The sequence below is a fragment of the Phyllobates terribilis genome, unplaced genomic scaffold (genome assembly GCF_046119375.1).
Source record: "Phyllobates terribilis strain yellow unplaced genomic scaffold, ASM4611937v1 Scaffold_3__8_contigs__length_932513732, whole genome shotgun sequence".
In the NCBI taxonomy this organism is placed as follows: Eukaryota; Metazoa; Chordata; class Amphibia; order Anura; family Dendrobatidae; genus Phyllobates; species Phyllobates terribilis.
The window spans coordinates 741,471,198-741,493,937 of NW_027362763.1; the positions used below are offsets into that span (position 1 = coordinate 741,471,198).

At 44.1% G+C, this 22,740-nt stretch overlaps 1 protein-coding gene across 7 annotated transcripts in view; it reads left to right on the top strand.

Annotated features, from left to right (window-relative positions):
• The window catches only part of EHBP1 (EH domain binding protein 1), a 445,048-nt gene that overhangs the window by 312,103 nt on the left and 110,205 nt on the right, over positions 1-22,740 (top strand). For 3 of the 7 annotated variants that reach the window (XM_073672136.1, XM_073672139.1, XM_073672143.1), the window contains 2 exons: positions 12,148-12,295; positions 22,285-22,392. In XM_073672136.1, the coding sequence (XP_073528237.1) occupies positions 12,148-12,295; positions 22,285-22,392 (256 nt within the window). The remainder of the gene's footprint in view (positions 1-12,147; positions 12,296-22,284; positions 22,393-22,740) is intronic. The other 4 variants (XM_073672140.1, XM_073672141.1, XM_073672138.1 and 1 more) reach the window with 3 other exon arrangements.

Here is a 22,740-nt window from a genome sequence, read left to right on the forward strand (position 1 = left end):
GCTGAGATGAATCTGTGCTACAGTAAATTTAACACTGATGAGCCATGTATGAGGGAGTCGGCGTCGTGGTCTCTTGCTACTGTCATCTCATGTTGAACAGATCATTCAGGGCTTGTTCACACGCTGCAGATTTGCTGCGATTTTCCATCGTTATTTGCAGACTGAAAATCAACAACAGATTAAAGTAGTAGCAAAGTACTGTACTGTAAATAAGATTTTAAAAAATCTCATCTACATGGTGCAAGTAGATTCTGTATGCTGATTTTTAAATCTGCTGCTTATCACAATTGATTTCATTGCCATACATACATAGGGTGAAATCCACAACAAACTGTGGAGGCCTTGCAACAACTAATCTTTTGGGGAGATGTCGATCAGATCAGGAATGTCTGGTTTCAGACTGACAATCACTTTGTTCTCCCAAAGATAATCGTCGCGAAAAATGTCTGCCGATGGGTTTTTCACAGAAAACCCAGGAGCACTCTGCCGAATGGGGTCCATGTCCAGGATAGGACACAAAAGAGAGTATACAGACAGGACAACATGGGATCGCAGCTGATTCCTGAGGATGTTTAAAAACAGACAGGGAAATGTTTTACCTCACAGAAAGAATCAGCTGTGATCCCCTACTGTATTGTCTGTATACTCTTTTGCTTCCTCCCCTTCCCCAGGAGATGTGGTATGATCAGACCATGTCCCTGCATGGTCAGACACAGCCATTACACAGTACACAGCAGGGGCACATTTATAACATTATCTCAGCACAGGAACATTTTATTTAAACACATCCAATTGTGGAAATTATTATTATTCCAAGATTTAGGGTATGTGCACACGATGCAGAAATGAAGCAGAAAATTTCTGCAGCATTTCTGCATCTCCCTGGCAGAAAAAACGCATGCAGATTGTGCATGCGTTTTTCCTGCAGAATACATGCGGATCCACATGCAGATTCACATGCGTTTCCGCATGCAGATTGACAAGTGCTTTCCAGGCGATTTTAGCATCACTTGGAAAGTGCTTGACAACTAGGTCACACTATATAAATCCATGCAAACAGCATGGATTTATATAGTGTGACCCGAGAGAGTGTATATACTTACCTCCGATGGCCCGCGCTGTCCTGCTCACTCCGTTCTCTCGGCAACTTTGAATTGAAAGACCTGCCGACGTCAGCGTCACGTGACCCGTCACATGACTCTGACGTCACCGCAGGTCCTACAACTCACTGCAAGTGCCGGGAAGCAAGCAGGAGCGGTGCGCGGGCCGACAGATGGTAAGTATATTTTTTATTTTATTCTTGTTTTACAGCTTTTTTAATGGTACCTGGGTGTGGAGGAGACTCTCCTCCACACCCGGGTACCATCTGCACATTAGAACGCACCAATTACGCAAGTACAGATGCAGTCTTGCGGAATTGGCGCGTTCTAATGCAAGTCAATGGCGGCGAAAACGCCGCGTTTCCGCAAAATTAAATGACATGCTGCGGATTTTTGAGCGCAGCGTTTACGCTGCGGAAAAATCCGCATCATGGGCACAGCACATGCGGATTTCAATTGGGGAACATTGCTTCCCTTCTACCATGCGTTTTTCATGCGTTTCCGCGGCGTTTACGCAACTGCAAAAACGCCACGGAAACGCATGAAATACGCATCGTGTGAACTCAGCCTAAGTGTTTAAAAAAACTCTGATGATTAAACAGCGATGAAATTTGCACTGGTAATCAATTTAATCATATGATATATTACGGTATACTACTATCCATCTTATTTGAGAGGACCTCCCCTCTAGTAGAAAACAATTCTCCTCAAAGAAGTTTAGCCGTAGATATCTATAAGGTTAATGTATGCAATCCGGTAATGAAGCGAGACGTCACGCGTGCTTTTATCACTTTCCATTGTGAACCAAGTGTCTTTTTTGGAAAATGTCTTCCATATAGTGTTGAGCGATACCTTCCGATATCAGGAAATATCGTATCGGATTGGATCGGGCCGATACCCAAAAAGTATCGGATATCGCCGATTCCGATACCGGAAACCAATGCAAGTCAATGGGACACAAATATCGGAATGAAAATAAACCCTTTCTTTCCTTGTAGGTTAATTCTACATGAAGTAAAACAACTAAGAATAATGTAGAATGACATGAAAAGCCGGCAATTCATCAGCGGCATACACCGGTACCCGACAATTTACAACAGAAAGAATAGAGCATCACACATAGATTAGATAGATAGAAACATGTCAGTCACATATATATGAAGTACAGTGACAGTGCTGCTTACTGTACTTGTCATTTAGTGTAAAGGATTTATTAAAAAAAATATTAGTGTTTTCGTGCACCGTCTCTTTAAAAAAGCCGGCCGGCAATTCAGCAGCGGTACCCGACAATTTATAACAGACAGAATATAGCTTCACACATAGATTAGATAGATAGAAACATGTCAGCCACATATATAAGAAGTACAGTGACAGTGTTGCTTACTGTACTTGTCATTTAGTGTAAAGGATTTATTTAAAAAAATAATAGTGTTTTCATGCACCGTCTCTTTAAGAAAGCCGGCCGGCAATTCAGCATCTGTACCCGACAATTTAGAATAGAAAGAATAGAGAATCACACATAGATTAGATAGATAGAAACATGTCAGTCACATATATATGAAGTACAGTGATAGTGTTGATTACTGTACTTGTCATTTAGTGTTAAAATAAAGGATTTATTTAAAAAAAAATTGGCGTGGGGTTCCCCTTAATTTTAGGCTCTAGCGGAGGTTAAGCAGACAGCTGGGGCAAATGTTTGAAGCCTGGGAAGGGGGTAATACCCACGGAGCTTCCCAGGCTACTAATATCAGCCCCCAGCTGAATACCTAGCCTTTACTAGCTATTAAAATGGGGGAACCCCCCAAAAAAAATAACGTGGGGTCCCCCCTAATTTAATAGCTAGCACAGGCTAGGCAGACAGCTGGGGGCTGATATTAATAGCCCAGGAAGGGTGCCATGAATATTGGCCCCCTCCCAGGCTAGAAACACCAGCCGTCAGCCGCCCCAGAAATGGCGCATCCATAGGATGCGCCAATTCTGGCACTTAGCCTCGCTCTTCCACGCTGCCCTGGTGCGGTGGCAGGGGGTAATAGGGCTGGGGTTGATGTCAGCTTATAATGCCAGCTGACATCAAGCCCAGGTTACTAACCCCATAGTCAAAGTTAAAAGAAAACACAACACCCAGAATAAAGTCCTTTAATTGAAATAAAGACACAATCCTTTATTGTTCTAAATTAAACCATACTTACCATCACGCCCATTCCAGCTGAAGCCAACGATCTCCTGCAATAAAAGTAAAATAATAAAGCAACCTCATCCTTACCTTTCCATGGTTCCCACGACAGCTTCAGCTCTGCTACATCGAGATGACAGGCTGGACCGCAGCAGAACGCTGCCATCCAGCCTGTCATCCCGCAGACACTGAGAAGCGCAGGCATGCTTGCGCTCTGCAGTGTCTGGCTGTGACGGCATAAAGATGAGACGAGTTCATGTCCAATGAACTCAGCTCACCTCATGCACGTCACTGACAGCGTGGGAAAATTCTCATGCTGAAGTGCTGAGTGCAGGTTGCTTTATTATTTTACTTTTATTGCAGGAGATCGTTGGCTTCAGCTGGAATGGGCGTGATGGTAAGTATGGTTTAATTTAGAACAATAAAGAATTGTGTCTTTATTTCAATTAAAGGACTTTTTTCTGGGTGTTGTGTTTTTTTAAATACTTTACTAGAAATTCATGGTGGTCATGTCTAATATTGGCGTGACCCCATGAATTTCGGGCTTAGGGCCAGCTGATAATGCCAAGCTGGCCTTAACCCCTTTATTACCCAGTGAGCCACCGCACCAGGGCCCTGGATGAGTTGGGTACAGCGCCAGAAGATGGCGCTTCTATGAACGCGCCATTTTCCGGGGCGGCTGCGGACTGCAATTTGCAGCGGGTGGGGCCCGGAAAGCTTGGGCCTCCCTGCGCTGCGGATTCCAGCCCCCAGCTGCCTTGTTGTACCCGGCTGGACACAAAAATAGGGCGAAGCCCCACGTATTTTTTTTTTTTAATTATTTCATGAAATTCATGGAATAATTAAGAAAAAAAGGGCTTCCCTATATTGTTGTGTCCGGCTAGGTACAAATAGGCAGCTGGTGGTTGGGGGCAGCCCGTTCCTGCCTGCTGTACCTGACTGGACACAAATATAGGGCGAAGCCCCACATAATTTTTTTTTAATTATTTCATGAATTTCCTGAAATAATTTAAAAAAAATTGACGTGGGGCTTTGCACTATATTTGGGTCCAGCCAGGTACAGCAGGCAGGAACGGGCTGCCCGCAACCACCAGCTGCCTATTTATACCTGGTTGGACACAACAATATAGGGAAGCCCTTTTTTTCTTAATTATTCCATGAATTTCATGAAATAATTAAAAAAAAAAAAACGTGGAGCTTCTCCCTATTTTTGTGTCCAGCCAGGTACAACTAGGCAGCTGGGGGATGGAATCTGCAGCGCAGGGAGGCCCAAGCTTTCTGCCCCCCGCTGAAAATTGCAGTCCGCAGCCGCCCCGGAAAATGGCGCGTTCATAGAAGCTGGATGCTGTACCTGGCTGGCATACAAAAATATGGCGAAGCCCACGTCAAAAGTTTTGGGAAAAATTAATTAAAAAATAAATAATAATTTAGGGACTGCATCTTTATTAACTCCTCAAATGTCATTTAGTGTTAAAATAATGGATTTATTTAAAAAAAAAATGGCGTGGGATCCCCCATAATTTTAGTCTCTAGCGGAGGTTAAGCAGACGGCTGGGGCAGATGTTTGAAGCCTGGGAAGGGGGTAAAACCCACGGAGCTTCCCAGGCTACTAATATCAGCCCCCAGCTGAATACCTAGCCTTTACTAGCTATTAAAATGGGGGACCCCCCCAAAAAAAATGACGTGGGGTCCCCCCTATTTTAATAGCTAGCAAAGGCTAGGCAGACAGCTGGGGGCTGATATTAATAGCCCAGGAAGGGTGCCATGAATATTGGCCCCCTCCCAGGCTAGAAACACCAGTCGTCAGCCGCCCCAGAAATGGCGCATCCATAGGATGCGCCAACTCTGGCACTTAGCCTCGCTCTTCCACGCTGCCCTGGTGCGGTGGCAGGGGGTAATAGTGGTGGGGTTCATGTCAGCGCCAGCTGCCATGAAGCCCAGGTTAGTAATGATGGCCGTCTATATGACACCCCCATTACTAACCTACAAAGTGTTAAAAAGAAAAAACACACACTACACCCAGAAAAAAATAATTTATTTGAAATAAAACACACAATTTTATTTAATTCTTAGTTTACTAAAAATAATAGTTACCTGTCCACGTTCCTGCGCTGATCTCCCATGCACAGCTGTCACATCTGGAGATGGTGACAGCTGTGCATGGCTGCTGTAAGCTCACGCTGCCGGGAACACGTCCGCTCCCGGCAGCGGGAGCCACTGACTGAGGTCACCGGAGTGCATTCAGTCAGCGCAGCTCCGGAGACCTCCTTTACGGCACTGCTGTACCGTGGGAATTTCTCACTATACAGCAGGGCCGTAAAGCAGCTAACCGGAGCAGCGCTGCCTGAACTCCGGTGAACCCGCTTATGCTGTCATTCTAGCGGCGGCAGCGGTTCAGAGCGGTCACATTCTATGTGGCTGCTCTGAACTGGAGATCTTCGTGGGACACTCGTGGACTACTACGGAGGGGTAAGGATAAGGTTGTGGTTTATTATTTTATATTTTATTACAGGAGATCGATGGCTTCGGGGAATTAGGTGTCTTGGTGAGTATAGGTGTAGTTTTTTATTTTTTACTTTATTTTAGGTGGCGATCGGCGGGGACAGGTAATGTATGAACTAATTTCTTTTAGGTAACCACTGGCCACCAATGACATGTATTTAACATTTATTGGGGACACAGTAGGGCAATTTAAATAGCAGGATCAGTCTGATGGGAACTACTGCTCCCATTGAGCTGATCCTGCTGGCAGGAGTGGACGGGGGACAGACATAGGCCGATGGGAGTAGTAGTGTCACATCGGCCTATGTCTGCCTGCACGCACACACCCGCACACATCGCACAGACACCCCGCACACACACCCCGCACACATCGCACAGACACCGCGCACACCCGCACAAACATCGCGCACACACCCCGCACACACACTAATCATGACGGGTCTGGGAGGTGAGGCTGACCTGTGCGGCCGTGGGAAAGTTCATGTGAGTTCATGCAGTCAAGCATGAACTCACATGAACCCTCTGAGGGCACCGCGGCGACTTCAAATGAACAGCTGATCGGCATCACCTGATACCTCAGCTGTTCATTTGAAATAACCGGCGGGAAAGCACAGAACGGGAAAGCCGGCGGTGAAGTCTTTTCACTGCCGGCTTCCCCGCCCGGGTCCTTCACTCCCCGCTCCTTGGAGCTGCGCTCCCCGCCCGGTCCTAACTTACGATCGGGATGGGAGGTGGCGAGGGGAGCGGAGGATCGGGGTGGGAGGCTGCGGGGAAGCAGTATGGGGCTGTGTGATTGTTTAAAAGCCGGCGGCTGTATACCGCCCGCCGGCTTTTAAACAATCAGGAGAATTCTCCCCCGCTGGGATTGCATTCTGATGACAGGCTGGATCGCGCTGCCATCCAACTTGTCATCCTTCACAGACACTACAGAGCGCAGGCATTATGGGAACTTCCGATTCCGGTATCCGATATTGTAAAAGTATCGGAATTAAGTATCGGAATTCCGATACCGCGAATATCGGCCGATACCCGATATTACAGTATCGGAATGCTCAACACTACTTCCATATTTAATTTAAACCTTTTAAGAATTACTTTATTGGCCCCCCACAATTTCAAATTCATCCAATTTCAGCATTTTTACTCCTCACTTAGCGGACAACTCTAGTTCACCCGTCGTTTGTCTGCTTTGGATAAGATGTGCAAGGCTCTTCTGGTCTCCCACACGCCATCTCAAACATATAAACTACTACTAGAACCAGAGTTCCTCTTTTGTGTACGACCTGAGAAACCGAACTTCACCAAAACTTTACACTGGAACAAATGTTTTTTTTCAGATCTCATAAATCGGTAATTGCCACCAAATCTCAGGAAACAAGTTTTAAAATTGTTTCTGTGTGGTATCTGGTTCCATCTGCCTTACACAAATTGAATCCTGGAGTATCTACCTTATGCTGGCGTTGTGGAGTAGAAGGTACTGTGACCCATATTTGGTGGTCTTGCCCGATCCTGAAAGCTTTCTGGAAAGTTTATTAAAATCAGAATTACTAGTACTATATATGTTCCCTATGTCCAGAGCTGCTTACAAAAAATCCTTGTTTAGACATCATCAAGCAGCGAAAACAATAATCCCCCGTCACTGGAAGTCAATGGACCCCTTCTCTAGAGTTGTGGTTTGCGGAAATAGCCCCGACCCATCATATGGAAACTCTTATAGCCCAAACGCAACTAGATAGGAACACTACCGCTACAAAATGGTTCCACTGGGAATCCTTCCTTTCTTCCCCTTCCTACCAAAATATCCGAAGATGAACCGTGATATGTCCCTTCTCTCACTCCTTTCCGCCAATATCACCTCATCACTCAACCCTTTTTTTATAGTCAGCCACACCCTTTGCTCGTATCATTTATTAGTTAGATCCCCCCCCCCCCCCATGTTCATCTTTCTCTATTCTTTCTCCTTTCTTCTCCTCTACTTGCTCTTATGTTTGTTTCTCGAACAAATTCTCTAGATCGGTTGAGCATCGTCACTGTACGTAAAAGTTATGCTTATATTTTTTCCATTTGGGATTTCATTCCCTCTATTTATAAGTTGATTTTGGTATTGTTTTATGTACTGATGTTTTTTTTTTAAACTCAATAAAACTTTAAATTTGAAAAAAAAAATTAGCATTTCTCAACAGGGAAAAATAACATTAATATTTGAGCTTAATGGTTATGTATTTGTATCTGTTCACTTGATTTGAAAGCAGGGACAAAAGCTTTTATATCCTTTATTCCTAATGTGTCTTCTCAACAAATAACATTTTCCCTTTAATTCTCTGTCTTCGGGGAAATTGAGGTGTGTGAAAGCAAATAATGCAAATATAAGACCGCTCACAGGGGCCTGTGCAAAATTGAGTCTGTGTTAGCGGAGAAGTAAATCGAGGCAATCTGATAGGGAACCCGAATCCTGTCAATCAGGCTCACGATATTGTGCTGTGTCCATACACTTTGTTTACTGTAGGGTTTTATGAGTTGTAACCTTCCCATGCTGGCTGTTAATGAGGCTAAATCTTGCTGCTTGAGGATTGAATTACTGCACACCTCTGGGCTAATGGTTATAAGCAGAGAGTCCCATTAGGGTTGCATTTTGATTCATTCATTTGCATTTTTTTCTATTGTACTGAGAACAATGGCTGATAAATAGCTAAAAACAAACAATTTGCATGGAAATGTCAGCAATGTTCCTAATTAGTATCTTGTGCTTGTTTATTAATGGCTTTTTAGCTTAAATGCCAGGCACTTATGGGTGTGGGATGTTTTCTTTTCTTTCTTTTTAAGGTTTTTCTGCTTGGAAATTAGTGAGGGAAGACTGCCGTTTTTGATAAGCATCTGTTGCCTTTTAGTTTTCTTTTAAAAAAAAAGTAAATAAGTTTCCCCAAAGTGACCGCACCTCCCAATTACTCATTGACACACCTCTGCAATAATAAGAACAAAATAGGATATTTACTCTTCCTTCTACTTATCTTAATTGGGCATTAGAGTACAATACACATTAGAGAAAAGTCTACTGAGCCTTCCAGCCGACCATCTAATATGTTCAGTGCATCCTGATGATGGCGGGGAGCGAGGGATCGGGCAGGTTGAATTTAAGCTCCTGATCCTTTTGAAGTCTGTCAGTGGGTCTACTTCACTTTCCCAATTGAAAAAACATGCATGCTCAGCCAAACCGAGCATACATACATACATACATTTAACATATAGTAATACTGTCCATTTCGAGGACGAATGGATACTCTTGGCTAATATATCCCTGTGGACAAGTTTAGTGTTCACGTCGGGAACTTTCTCAATGAACACACTCAACATATAGAACAGATCCTAGTGATTGTATTATCTGATTGACTCTCATGATTTTCTTTCTAAGTCTGTGTGCAAACTATGCATCTTTTAAGCGTTTCCGCAGCGGCAATTCCGCTGCCAAAACGCTGAAAAAACACTTGGTAGAAGGCCTGCCATGTTCCCCAATGATAATTCGCATGTGCTGTGCACATGCAGCGAAATTTCCGCTGTGGATTATCATTGCGGAAAAATCCGCAGCACTACCAATTATTTTGCATAATCGCTTCTTTTTCGCCACCATTGACTTGCATTGAATCGCTTAATATCCGCATGACTACATGTACACATGTGGATATTAAGCGGATGGTACCCGAGTCTGGAGAAGAGGAGACTTTCCTCCAGACCTGGATACCATAGTACCTGTAAAAAAAAAATTTAAAATAGAAAAAAATACATTATACTTACCTTCTTATGGCCCCCGGTCTCCATAGCGATGCATCCTGGCTTCCCGGCAGCTCGCGATGGTCTAAAAGGACCTTCCATGACGTGATTTAGTCATGTGGCTGGTCACGTGACATGTCACATGACTAAATAACGTAATGGAAGGTCCTTTTTAGACCACCGTGAGCTACCCAACACACCGGACGCACTGCAGAAGGAGATCGGGGGCCATCGGAAAGTGAGTATAATGTTTACTTTTTTATTTATTATCATTATTTTATAACTTGGTCACACTATATAAATCCATGCCAGTTGCATGGATTTATATAGTGTGACCAAGTTGTCAAGCACTTTCCAAGTGATCCTAAAATCGCTTGGAAAGTGCTTGACAACCCGCATGCAGAAATCGCATGTGAAAAAAGCTTCATTTGCGCTTGTCCCTGGCAGGAAAAACGCATATAAAATCCACATGCGTTTTTTCTGCCAGGGAGATGCAGAAACGCTCAGGAAAAATCAGGAGCATTTCTGCATCGTGGGTACATAGCCTAAAGGAAACATGTCGAGTTGAACAAGCAATCTGTTCTACCAGCTGGATATCATACAGCCGGAGAAGCTGAGCAGAAAGAGATAATGTCACTCACCGTGTAGGAAAGACAAAGTGCAACACGAAGGGATGAGGGGAAAGGGAGCCCGGACACTAAGGAAAGAGGAAGTGGAGACCACCTAGGCTAATCTGATATCACCCTGTCTTCCCTACTGTCCCTATATTGGTTTCTTACCAATCATCGATCAGGAATCTAAAACTCTGCATCTCCCTAGTGCTAGGCCCTGGCTAGGGAAGGGGGGGTGAGCGCTAGTCAGTCCCCACTAGCAACTAAAGACAGCAAGGTGAGACAGACACGGGGGAAGTAACTTAGCTTGAGCCGACTTCATAGAGTGATTACACACAAGGCCTCTTAGCACCAAAGAGGAAGTAAGCAGACTGCAACCACTCCAAGCCTTCACAAGGGGGTCATGTGAATATCACCGACACCTCTCTAAAGCAAAGAGGAAGTATTTAAACACCCAGGCCTAGGTGTCAATTAGCGAGAGGGAGGTAGCCGCTGTGTCCTAGAGTGAGACAGATCTAAGAAGGTGTCTGCAATGCCAAACGAAGCGATCTCCTGCAACCAACTGCATGGCGATTGTCTGTCACATCTGACACACCCGTGACACACAGGGGTTCGTGGGGAATGAAAACTCAATTTAACTTGTCATTTATTGAATTACTTCCTTTCATCCTAAGCCCAGAGCTCCAGGGGGCAGTGCTTTTCATTGACTGACAGGTTACCCCATGTGCTCATGCAGGAAAGGCTATCAAGTACTGATAGGACCGCCCACTGGATCTCTGAGCCAAGAATGAGCGGAGAAGGAAATGAATAAATTACAAGTAATGCTGAAGCTTTTCCCACAAAATTGTATATCTGTCTGCTCAACTCCTCCTGCTCTGTAACATGCTGCCCACAGATTGCACAGCATTTACAAGGTGACAGGTTCCCTAGGGGGGAACTATTGGTACATTTTAATGTATGGAAATTGTGGTATGGCCATATAGATGTGTGCCATGCACCACAGCTGGCATTGCATTGGAAATGTCAATGCACTTGTCATTTAAAGGGAATCTGTCAGCAGGTTTTTGCTGTGTAATTAATTTAAGGACAGCATGAGGTTAGAGGTTAAAACACAGAATTCAATGATGATGCATGTCAGGCTGTGTGTTCTGTTGTTTACTTACACTGAAGGTTTTATCACCAGGACATTATCATTGCTGTGACTAGCTTGCGGGCTGGAAATCATCTGACTCCTCCTCCTCCTGTGATAAGCAGCTCACTGTCTATAGACTATGTACACAGAGAGCCTGGTGTGGGCGGGGTTAGCTTTCTTAGCTCTGCTGCATTGTTAAATCTAAAGCATTTCCTTTAAACCTCTGTTAACTTTTGTGTCATGGTTTCTTTTTTTTTTATTATTATTTTAAGCAGGATCCTTGTTTTCTGTTGCAATGTCATGATTCGTTACAATCCATTTTATCTACGCACATTAACAAATGAAGGGTCTGTCAGATATCCGTTTTCTATTACTGGATAGAGTAGAACAACATACTACGCTGTTTTGGTCATCACTAAGCAAAACCTGACCGCAAAAAACTATTGTAAATTGAGCTTTTTGTCTGGGTTCGCTATTCTGCTGCAACGTGTGAGCCCATCATAAAAACTGAAGTTAGTAAATGATACCAGATCTCCATATTTTTTGTTTATAATTTTCATGAATAACCTGAATACAGCGTAATAACTATTCTAATCACACCGCTACGGGAAATATACAGGCATGCTGCTTCAGGACGGCCATTTTGAAGAGCGATTTCTTTATCTTCTATTTAACCCATCAAGGGCTTTTGACAGCTCCGGAGGTTTGGACGTGTCATCTTTTCTGACACCAGGAATAGTACACGGAGCACGGGGAACATACATAGCAGGGTAGGCTATTTGCTATCAGCCCCATCGGAACGAGAATGAAAATTGCATTTTTGTCAATTACTAAGCTGGCAAAAACTGTTCAATATTTTTCTAGCAGCAAGATGAAGAGAGGCGCCGGCAGCTGAGAGAGCGAGCACGTCAACTCATAGCAGAAGCTCGATCTGGAGTGAAGATGTCAGAACTTCCCAGTTACAACGAGGCATCTGCAGAAAAGTTGAAAGAAAGAGCAAAGACATCTGGAGGTGAGCGAAAGGATTATGTGTCTCTCATTTATACATCTCCTACATCTCTGTGTGATCCTCAGCGGGATAAGGAAAAGAGTCAATTAAATGGTGTGTATGTATAGGAGAGGTGGAGAGATATAGATATTTTAGGTATATTTACATTGCTAAAAATCTGATTAGCGAAACTCCACTAGGGGTATCATTTTTGGAAAAAAGCGATACCCATTTCTCTCCATTCGGTTGCTGCTCTTTAAGTGTTTTTGATTGACCGATCAGTAGGGTGTTGATTTTACTGTGTCTATACGTAAGCAGGATATTTGCAAGTTTAGCCTCAAGTGAATTGTATTAACACCATCCCAAACATTGATGACATTGGAGACGTATTGGTTGCTACTCATCAGCCTAGGAAGTATTGGAAGCCAAGCAAGTACTCAATAATTCTACTTGTAGAATGCAGAAACTTAAAGACAACGTGTCAGCAGGATTTAGTGATATCAAGTAAAGGCAAAGCCATAATGGCACTGTTATACAGATTAAATAGATACCTTTAGTGAAGAAATACACATCCTGGTTGGCCTTTTAATCAGCATTTAAAGTTTTGGTGTAAATCGATGCATAGGGGCGGGACTGTGGGTAGGGTCTTCAGGTCCTACCCCGGCCCCTCTGCCTGCCTCCGATGTCTGTATCTGCCTCCTGATTGAAAGTTTGCACCAGCGTTTCCTTGCTGCAGGCGACGCTTGTGCAGTCTTCAGTAGAATAGAACCAGTAATGGCGCATACGCCGATTGACATCCCAGTGGTCTTCAGTAAAATGGCAATGGTGTTGGCGCATGCACAGTGTTGAGTTCTCCGCTCATCGTTGAGCTTGAAATGTGAATCTGCGCATGAGCCGCCACTGGCGCCACTTAACTGAATACAGCCAGGAGATCCATGTGCACAAGCGCCGCCCATGGCGAGGACGGTGCCATTGCAAACTTTGAAACAGGATGCAGATACAGGCAGACAGAGGAGCCGAAGACCTTACCCACAGTCCCAAAACTTTAAATGCTGATCAAAGAACAGCCACCATGCAGGTTCTTCACTAAAGATATTTATTTAATCTGTATAACAGCACAATTATGGCCATGCCTTTTTGCTAAATCATGATGACAGGTTCTCTTTAATGAATTTGGATAAACATGAAAAAGATTCAGGTGATGAAGACTCTCTAACAAAAAAGGTTAGAAAAGGAATATAATGAAGACCCTGTTGTAGCTTGCATGGGATGGGCTTGAAAGTTGGTTGCATAAGCATTACCTCAAGATGCCCACCATAGGGTTGGGTTATTCACGCAATTTTATTCTGCCTAAAAATTATTTCCCATCGTGTCTTTTTAGATTTTTTTTCCCAGCTTTTGTTTTCAGAGGATAACAAACATAACAAATAATAATAAAGGGCTTGTTCTTCTCACAGATTTTATTGTTGTTTATTTGCTTTCCAAATGCAAAGTTAAGTAACATTTTTAAATAGTCTTCATTAAAAAGAATCCTACCAGTTTGCTGCCACAGAGTGTCCGTAAGTCCTTTTACCTACGTAAAATTTTTTTACAAATCCATCAGAGCTCCAGCTCCTGACTGCTTTCTGCTTTCCCCCTTTTCTCAGTGTTGGAGATAGCAGCAGGGCAAAGGTTGCACTCAGATCCTCAATGTGTTGACAGGGTAGAAAGTATCTAAAGTCTCAGGGAAGGTAGAGAAAACAGTCTGTAAACTAGGAGAAAAGCACTTGGAGAAAAACGTACAGTATAGAAGCTGTAGTGATACATGAGAGCAAGCGAAGACCACTACACCCTGGTTACACACACATATTACATCCAGCATTTATTACAGGGAGAGAGACTCCCACAAGATAAAAATCTGAAATTTAGATCTGGCTCCAAACTGCATTAGCTGTGGGTCTCATAATGAATAAAAGAATGAAAATTGTAGAATGAAACTTTTATTAACTAAAGCTGGCTACTAACTACTGTAAAAAAAAAAATTATTTGCAAGTCAAAGCTGTCCATGGCCTTTAAATATGCCTAAAATAGCAAGTGTATAAATTACTAAATGTAGCTTATTTACCAAAGGTGCCAAATCTCAAGATATCCACCAAGGTCCTGGGTATCTGCAGGATCACTTCTAGCAAGTGCTCAACACAGGACAGCATTTGCCTTTCAAGCAGATCATTAGTGCTCTGTGTGAAGAGACTGGCTGACTAGCTCATTATAATAGCTAATCCAACCTCCTTCCCCGTTTATACATTGCTTATAACAGAGAAGGGTCTGACTAATTCTTGTAGGCAAGTCAATCAGCCAGGCTTCTTTACACGCAGCACTGGTTAGGAGCCAACACAGGAAAATCTGTCATGTGTCAACCAGAAGCCGGACGTGGACCTGCGAACACCTGGGAAAAAAATGTCTCAAGATCGAGGCACCTTTGTTAATTGAATGATACTATCAAGTTGTACAATTTTGCTTGTTCACGTATATTTAAGTTATTTTTTTTCTTAACTGGACAAGCCCTTAAATGTAAAAGTACACCTAAATGTTTATATAAGACCCTCCAAACATACAGTGCCATGTAAAAGTTTGGGCACCCCTGGTCAAAATTACTGATATTGTGAACAGTTAAGCAAGTTGAAGATGAAATGATCTCTAAAAGGCCTAAAGTTAAAGATTGCACATTTCCTTTGTATTTTAGGCAAAACGAAAAAAAAAAAAATTTATATATATAGTAATGCAGTGGCTTACGGCATTACTGTATTGGTCCAGGATGTGTTTTGGCTGACCATGTACCTCCCCCTCAGGTTAATTTTCACATGACTGTCACCTAGCACAGGTCCTGGGCACACAGAATGTCTGATCACATGACTGTGACATCAGCACAGGTCCTGTGCACTGGAAGATATATAAACCCTGGTAGTCTTGAGACAGGGTGTGTAAGGTCTGAGGCCTGTTCCCGTGTGGGACACCGCTAGAGTGAGAGGCCTAGTGAGGCCTGGTGGAGCCTGAAAGGCGGAGGCTGGTTCCTAAGGTGTGAGCGATCCCAGTAGCCTTGGAGGGCCAGAGGTTTGGAAGACAATGGCTGGATGTGAGGTGAGACCACATACCAGTAGCCTTTGAAGGAACGAAGGCTGGAGACCCCATCGGGGAAGCCTTAAAGCCACAGTGGTGGCAGAACAAGTCTGAGCAGCTAAAACCCGGCAAAGGTAAAACACTGCTTGATGTGGACATTTCTATAAGTGACTTTGCTGGGGCTGCAACTGGAGCCAAGTGGGCCTGTCTGCCGCTTGAAAGGCTCCTGGACATTATATGTAATATGTCGGCGAGCCACTGAGTTGGACTCGGTTATAGCAGTTATGATGTATAATAAATTGCTGGAGTGTGAAAACTGGGAAAACGTGGCTGGTGTGCTTTAATTGACCCGGTGCAGCGAGTATCCCCCAATATGATGACTAGCACTGCCTTACATGTGGTTGGAGAATGCGGGCAACTGCAGCCCGGTTGCTAGGGGCAACGGCACAGGACGACTAGTGTGGATACAAGCATCTTGCTGTAACTCGGCGGGGTTGCGAAAATTGTCTTCGCACTCAAACCTGGTTTGCTGTGGCTCGGCGGGGCCACGAAAATTTTTCCAGGGAAAGCGGTGAAGTGCCTAGTGTGAATAGTGTACCGCGATGGCTGTGAATGGAGCAGCAAAAGAAAATGAAGCTATTGAGCGATTAAAGTGCCGGTTAAAACCGCAGCAGGTATTTGAGAAACTTCTACAGGACATGGTGCAGGAGCAGTGGGCACTGTATAGAATGGCGGCAGTGGACCATTCTGTGAACTCTCCGGGGGCGCCAGTATTGTCCCAGAGTGCCCGGGGAGGTGGTAAGAGATGTTGTGAACTGAGTCCTAAGACTATTGTTGATTTTTTTTGTAAAATTCCCCCTACAGGTGTGGGTGTCCAAAAGGGGGCGGATTTTCACAAGAGCGTGTAGTATGGAGAACCAAAATTTGTTACTGGTTGTGGGTTGGTACTGCCTAAAAATGACGATTTGACCATTGATAACGGGGTAGCTCCAGTAGAAGGGGTTGACGTCAGAGTGGGAGGTGACCTGTTAGTCCACAAATCCATGGGGAGTGACACAGACCCCGTAGCTGACGGTGACACTATGAAAGTAGAAAGAGAGGTCAGTCAGGAGGGGCTAGACAAGGGGAGAGAGTCCCCCTCTCGTCGTAGATGGCGCAAGGGCCACAAAAAGGTTGCTCCTGTAGTCTTTGCTGCAAATAAAGAAAATGTAGTACTGTGTGCCTTTGTTTCAAGTGTGGATTCTCCTTTAGAGACAGAAGAGGAGGTGACGCTGCCTGTGCAACCTCCGGTACAGTACTGAGACAGAAGGATCAGGATCTGACAGCCCTGAAAGAGGAGGCGGCCAGTCATGACCAAGAGCTGGAGCCTATCGGGCGGCAGTATCAGAGTGACGTGCAGCAACCATGGGAAAACCTGGAGAACGTGTCCTCAGACCAGCGGAGCCTGGAGTCTGAACAGCAGAAAATATACCAGGTTGTGAGGAACTTACAGCGAGACCTGGAGGGAAGCAACGAGGAAATTAACCAATGGAAGGAAATGTTCTACAAAATTAAGGAGGACTGCGTAAAATCGAGGAGGAGGTTTTTCAATTGGAGATTGACAAAGCAGAGTGTGAAGATGAGTTGTGTAAGGTGAAAGATCGCTTCTCTCTGGTACAGTTAGAGCTGTCTGCGCTCAAGGAGGCGCTGCAGGATGAAGTTTCTGGGCGTGAGCAAAACCTAGAACGACTGCATGAACAGTTCAACCGGGAGCTGTGTGAATCCAAGAAGGAATATAGTGAACGCAGTGGGGAACTGCAACAAATTAAGAGAGACTATGAGGATTTCCTCAGGGTTAAAGAAAAACTAGAGGATGATAAGGCGGATGCAGTAACATGCGCCAAGTGGTTGAGACCACTCTGCAGGACACCCGTGATGAAAATGATGATCTTCGCAGAAAGACCCTAGGACTAAAAGCTCAGGTGAAGGAGCTGCAGACGTTCTGTGATAATCTCCAGAAAGCAGAGACGTGCCTTAAGGAGAGAATCAGCAAGATGGAAGCTGATCAGAAAAAGATGGAGGAGTCTATCGGAGAAGCCACAGACCAGGGCCAGGAGTTGGCCACTGGAGATGGGAGGTATGAAACAGATACCTCCTCGAATAATACGAGCTCGGGTGAATCGGTGGATGTAGGAGCCGAGATCAAGGAGCTCAAGGAGTCGCTACAAGCCCATTTGAAGCAAGAGAAGCTTGAGAGACTGGCTGTTGAGAGCCGAGTGGGCGCATTGGAGACAGAGAGGTCTGAGAGAACTCTACTGTTAAAGGAGCAGTTGAAGCAGGAAGAGCTTCAGAGATGGGCTGCTGAGAGGCGAGTAGCTGAGCTAGAGGAAGAAGTTTTCGAGCTCAAAGGTCGCCAAGCAAAGTATCACTCAGTGAACGAGGCCTCCTTGGAGAAGGAAAAGGGCAAACAAGTTGCACTCACTCCCTTATACCATGAGAAGGTGAACCTGAGGAGAGCTAAGAGAGTGTTAACAGAAGATAAGTATGAGATGTAAGTGGTCAAGACGAAAATTCTTGAATTTGTAGCTGTGAGTCAGCTCAGGGGAAGCATACAGGGTGAAGAAGCTGAAAGTCAGTTGCCCCTGAAACCTCAGCTAGATGATCGTTTGGAGACCACTGGTGAGACAGAAACCTCTCGGTACAAGTGCCTCATAGATGTACCCGAGGATTTGAGAGAAGAATGCACCAGTGAGTCCGTGCATGAAGAGTTTAAGAAGGCCGTGGGAGCCTGTAAGGTGTACTCGACCTCAGAAGCAAAGCAGCTGGTGGTCTTGTCCACGACCGAAGTCACAGTGAAGAGGGTGGCGATCCTAAGTGACATTCACTGGCGATGTATTCGCACGAAGCGGTTTCTCCGGTTGAAGACGGAACAAGCCATTAGACAACTGGAGCTTATGAGAAAAGCTCACAGTCGGCGGGAAGAGGTCATCCGGGTGCCTCATGTTCTGGTGAGAAAACTCATTGGGAGAAATGGCTGAGCCATGCAGTTAATGGTAAAGAAGTCTGGTGTGGTGAAAGTAAGCAGTCCACGTGATCGTCAGGACTGGATACCAGATGAAGACGGCATGGTGTCATTCTCCGCTGTAGGAACGGAAGAAAGTCTTGCATATGTGCGCATGCTGATGGAGTACCGAGTGACCTACCTGCGAGAGGTAGAACAGTTGAATCTCACTAGACTGCGAGTGGATAGACAGCATCATCTGATAAGCAGAAGATGGCAGCCATCTAGAAATTGTGAGACCAGACAGAGAAAGGGCCCCCTGAATAACAGAACAGCTACAGCTGAAGTTAGGGACCTTTCAAGATGTCCTGAGAGTAGTGGGCGTGGGTTTAGAGGTAGTGAGACCTCCAGTAACTCAGGTTTGAGAGGCCCATACAAATGACCCAATAGAGTACGGGACAGTACGGAGTCGAACCGGACCTTAGATAACAGGGCATGTGAGTCACACTGCTGTATGGACCGCTGGGAGCGGGGGAGGTCTGACAAGGTTACGACTGACCGCTGGGAGCGGGGGAGGTCTGACAAGGTTACGACCCGGAAAGGTGACTTGACGAAGGCAGTGACAATGACAGATGGTAGGTCCCTAAGGAATGGGCTAATGTCGTTGACTAATGTCAAATACAGGGTCTCTGTGTCTCTGTGTGAACTGGGGGTTATAATGTGATTGTGTATATTATGTGTTCAACCCCACAAGTTTGAACAGAGGGGGGGGATATGTAATACAGCGGCTTGCGGCATTACTGTATTGGTCCAGGATGTGTTTTGGCTGACCATGTACCTCCCCCTCAGGTGACTGGTCACATGACTGTGACCTAGCACAGGTCCTGTGCACACAGAATGTCTGATCACATGACTGTGACATCAGCACAGGTCCTGTGCACTGGAAGATATATAAACCCTGGTAGTCTTGAGACAAATGCAAAGTACTACATCTGGGCAATAAAAATGAAAAAAGCATATACAGAATGGGAGGAATAGAGCTAAGCAACAGTACATGTGAAAAAGACTTAGGTATAGTAATAGATCATAGACTGAACATGAGTCAACAGTGTGATGCAGCAGCAAAAAAGGCAAATACAATTCTGGGATGTATTAACAGAAGCATACAGTCTAGATCACGTGAAGTCATTATCGGTCTTTACTCCTCTTTGGTCAGACCTCATCTGGAATACTGTGTACAGTTTTGGGCACCACATTTTAAAAAAGTCTTAGACAAACTGGAGCAAGTTCAGAGAAGAGCGACCAGAATGGTGACTGGTCTGCAAACCATGTCCTATGAGGAACGGTTGCAGGATTTGGGAATGTTTAGCTTGCAAAAAAGAAGACTGAGAGGAGACTTAATAGCTGTCTACAAATATGTCAAGGGCTGTCACATTGTAGAAGGATCATCTTTATTCTCATTTGCACAAGGAAAGACTAGAAGCAATGGGATGAAACTAAATGGGAGGAGACACAGATTAGATATTAGAAAAAACTTTTTGACAGTTAGGGTGATTAATGAGTGGAACAGGCTGCCACGAGAGGTGGTGAGTTCCCCTTCAATGGACGTCTTCAAACAGAGGCTGGACAGACATCTGTCTGAGATGATCTAGTGAATCCTGCTTTGAGCAGGGGGTTGGACCAGATGACCCAGGAGGTCCCCTCCAACTCTACCATTCTATGATTCTAAGGCGTGAGGCCTGTTCCCGTGTGGGACACCGCTAGAGTGAGAGGCCTAGTGAGGCCTATTGAAGCCTGAAAGGCGGAGGCTGGATCGTAAGGTGTAAGCGATCCCAGTAGCCTTGGAGGGCCAGAGGTTTGGAAGGCATGAGTCCTGGAAGGCAAAGGCTGGATGTGAGGTGAGACCACATACCAGTAGCCTTTGAAGGAACGAAGGCTGGAGACCCCATCGGGGAAGCAGTAAAGCCACAGTGGTGGCAGAACAAATCTGAGCAGCTAAAACCCAGCAAAGGTAAAACACTGCTTGATGTGGACATTTCTATAAATGACTTTGCTGGGACTGCAAGTGGAGCCAAGTGGGCCTGTCTGCCGCTTGAAAGGCTCCTGGACATTATATGTAATATGTCGGTGAGCCACTGAGTTGGACTCGGTTATAGCAGTTATGATGTATAATAAACTGCTGGAGTGTGAAAACTGGAAAAACGTGCCTGGTGTGCTTCAATTGACCCGCTGGAACGAGTATCTCCCAATATGATGACTAGCGCTGCCTTACACTATATATATATATATATATATATATATATATATATATATATATATATATATATATATATATATATATATATATATATATATATATATATATATATTATTTATTTAACTTTTACACTTTAAAAATTACAAAATGGAAAATGGGCCTATGCAAAAGTTTGGACACCCTGCATGTTTAGTACCTAGTAGAACCCCCTTTTGACAGTATCACAGATTGAAATTATAGTCAGCCAAGAGTCTTTCAATTCTTGTTTGAGGGATTTTCATCCATTCTTCCTTGGAAAATTACAGATGGTGTTATGTTTCCATCAAGAATTTGTTGAAATTTTATTTAATCCATTCTTCTCTCTACCTGTGAAACATTCTCCAAAGCATGATTGATCCACCCCCATGCTTAATGGTTGGCGAGATGTTCTTTTCCTGAAATTCTGAGCCCTTTTTTCTCCATACATACCGTTAATCATTGATGGCCAAAGAGTTCTATTTTAACATCACCGATCCACAGGACTTGTTTCCAAAATGCATCAGGCTTGTTTAGATGTTCTTTTGCATACTTCTGATGCTGAATTTTATGATGAGGACACAGGAGAGGTTTTCTTCTGATGACTCTTCCATGAAGGCCATATTTGTGCAGGTGTCTCTGAACAGTAGAACAATGTACCACCGCTCCAGAGTCTGCTAAATCTTTCTGAAGGTCTTTTGCAGTCAAGCGGGGGTTCTGATTTGCCTCTCTAGCAATCCTACAAGCAGCTCTCACTGAATTTTTGCTTGGTCTTCAAGACCTCATCTTGACCTCCACTGTTTCTTTTAACAGACATTTGAAAATATAAATTTTGAACTGAGGAAAGGGCAACTTGAGAACGCTTTGCTATCTTCTTATAGCTTTCTCCTGCTTTGAGGGCCGTCACCATTTTAATTTTCAGAGTTCTAGGCAGCTGCTTAGAAGAACCCATGGCTGCTGTTTTTTGGCACAAGGTTAGAGGAGGCTGGGTTTTTATAAAGCTTGGAAGTTTGCATCACGTGGCCTTTCCTAACCATGATAGTGAACAAGCCATAACCCTAACAGGCTAATTAAGGTCTGAAACCTTCGTCAGAGTTGTCTGGGCACATAAATCTCCAAGAGTGCCCAAACTTTTGCATTAGCCCATTTTCCTTTTTGTAATTTTTAAAATGTAAAAGATGAAAATATTTTATTTTTTTGTTTAAAATGCAAAGGAAATGTGTCATCGTTAACTTTAGGCCTTTTAGAGATCATCTCATTTTCAACTTGCTTAACTGTTCACAATAACGGTCATTTTGACCAGGGGTGTCCAAAATTTTTTCAGTTTTTTCATGTCAGTGCGACAGGTCATTCCCAAACAGCAGATCTCATATCACACCGGTGACAGCATCCACATTAATGAAAGTTTTCTTCATTCAAGTTGATGTTTTGTACTTGCATAAAGCTCAAATTATCCCCTTATTCTGAGTTATTTTCAAACCAAGGGATTGACTGTTTTTTTACTAATTGTTTCCAGGTAATGTACTATTTACTGAGTGGTGAAAAATCTTTCTTCTTCTTCTATCTTCTGTCTTTATTATTCTCTTCCTCATTCTTTGGCAGAAGAAACGACTTTTTGTTTCTTTACTAAAAGTATACTAACCTTAGCACTTCATATTTCTGCAGATGAGGATGATTTTAACAATGCACTTACTAATGAGGACACTCCTGATTGCACTCTTGTATGTGGTGGAGGTGGTGATGAATCTACTAACCTAGACCCAGATCTCACTGGTAATTTATATTGCATGTCTTACACTCTTTGGGGTTTTCGTTCTTTTTTTCTGTGTAATTGTACAGGTATGGGATCATTAATTCGGATTTGGTTCAGCTCTGTGTCCTTGTTGCAGTTTTACATCTGCGCAGGGACATTCCTGGTCCCACTCTGTGCCATTAAACTGAATGGGACCGGCGGCTGCAAAGCCAAAGTCCTGGAGCTTCGTTGTGCAGGGAATAACTGGAAAAGGACATAGCGCTGTATCTGCATCCCCTTCATTTTGAGGGTCTTAGGTTGTCCTAATGTTTAAAACTCCGGCTATTGTGAGAGGTTGTCCCAGATTTAGGTACTGTTGACCTATTCTT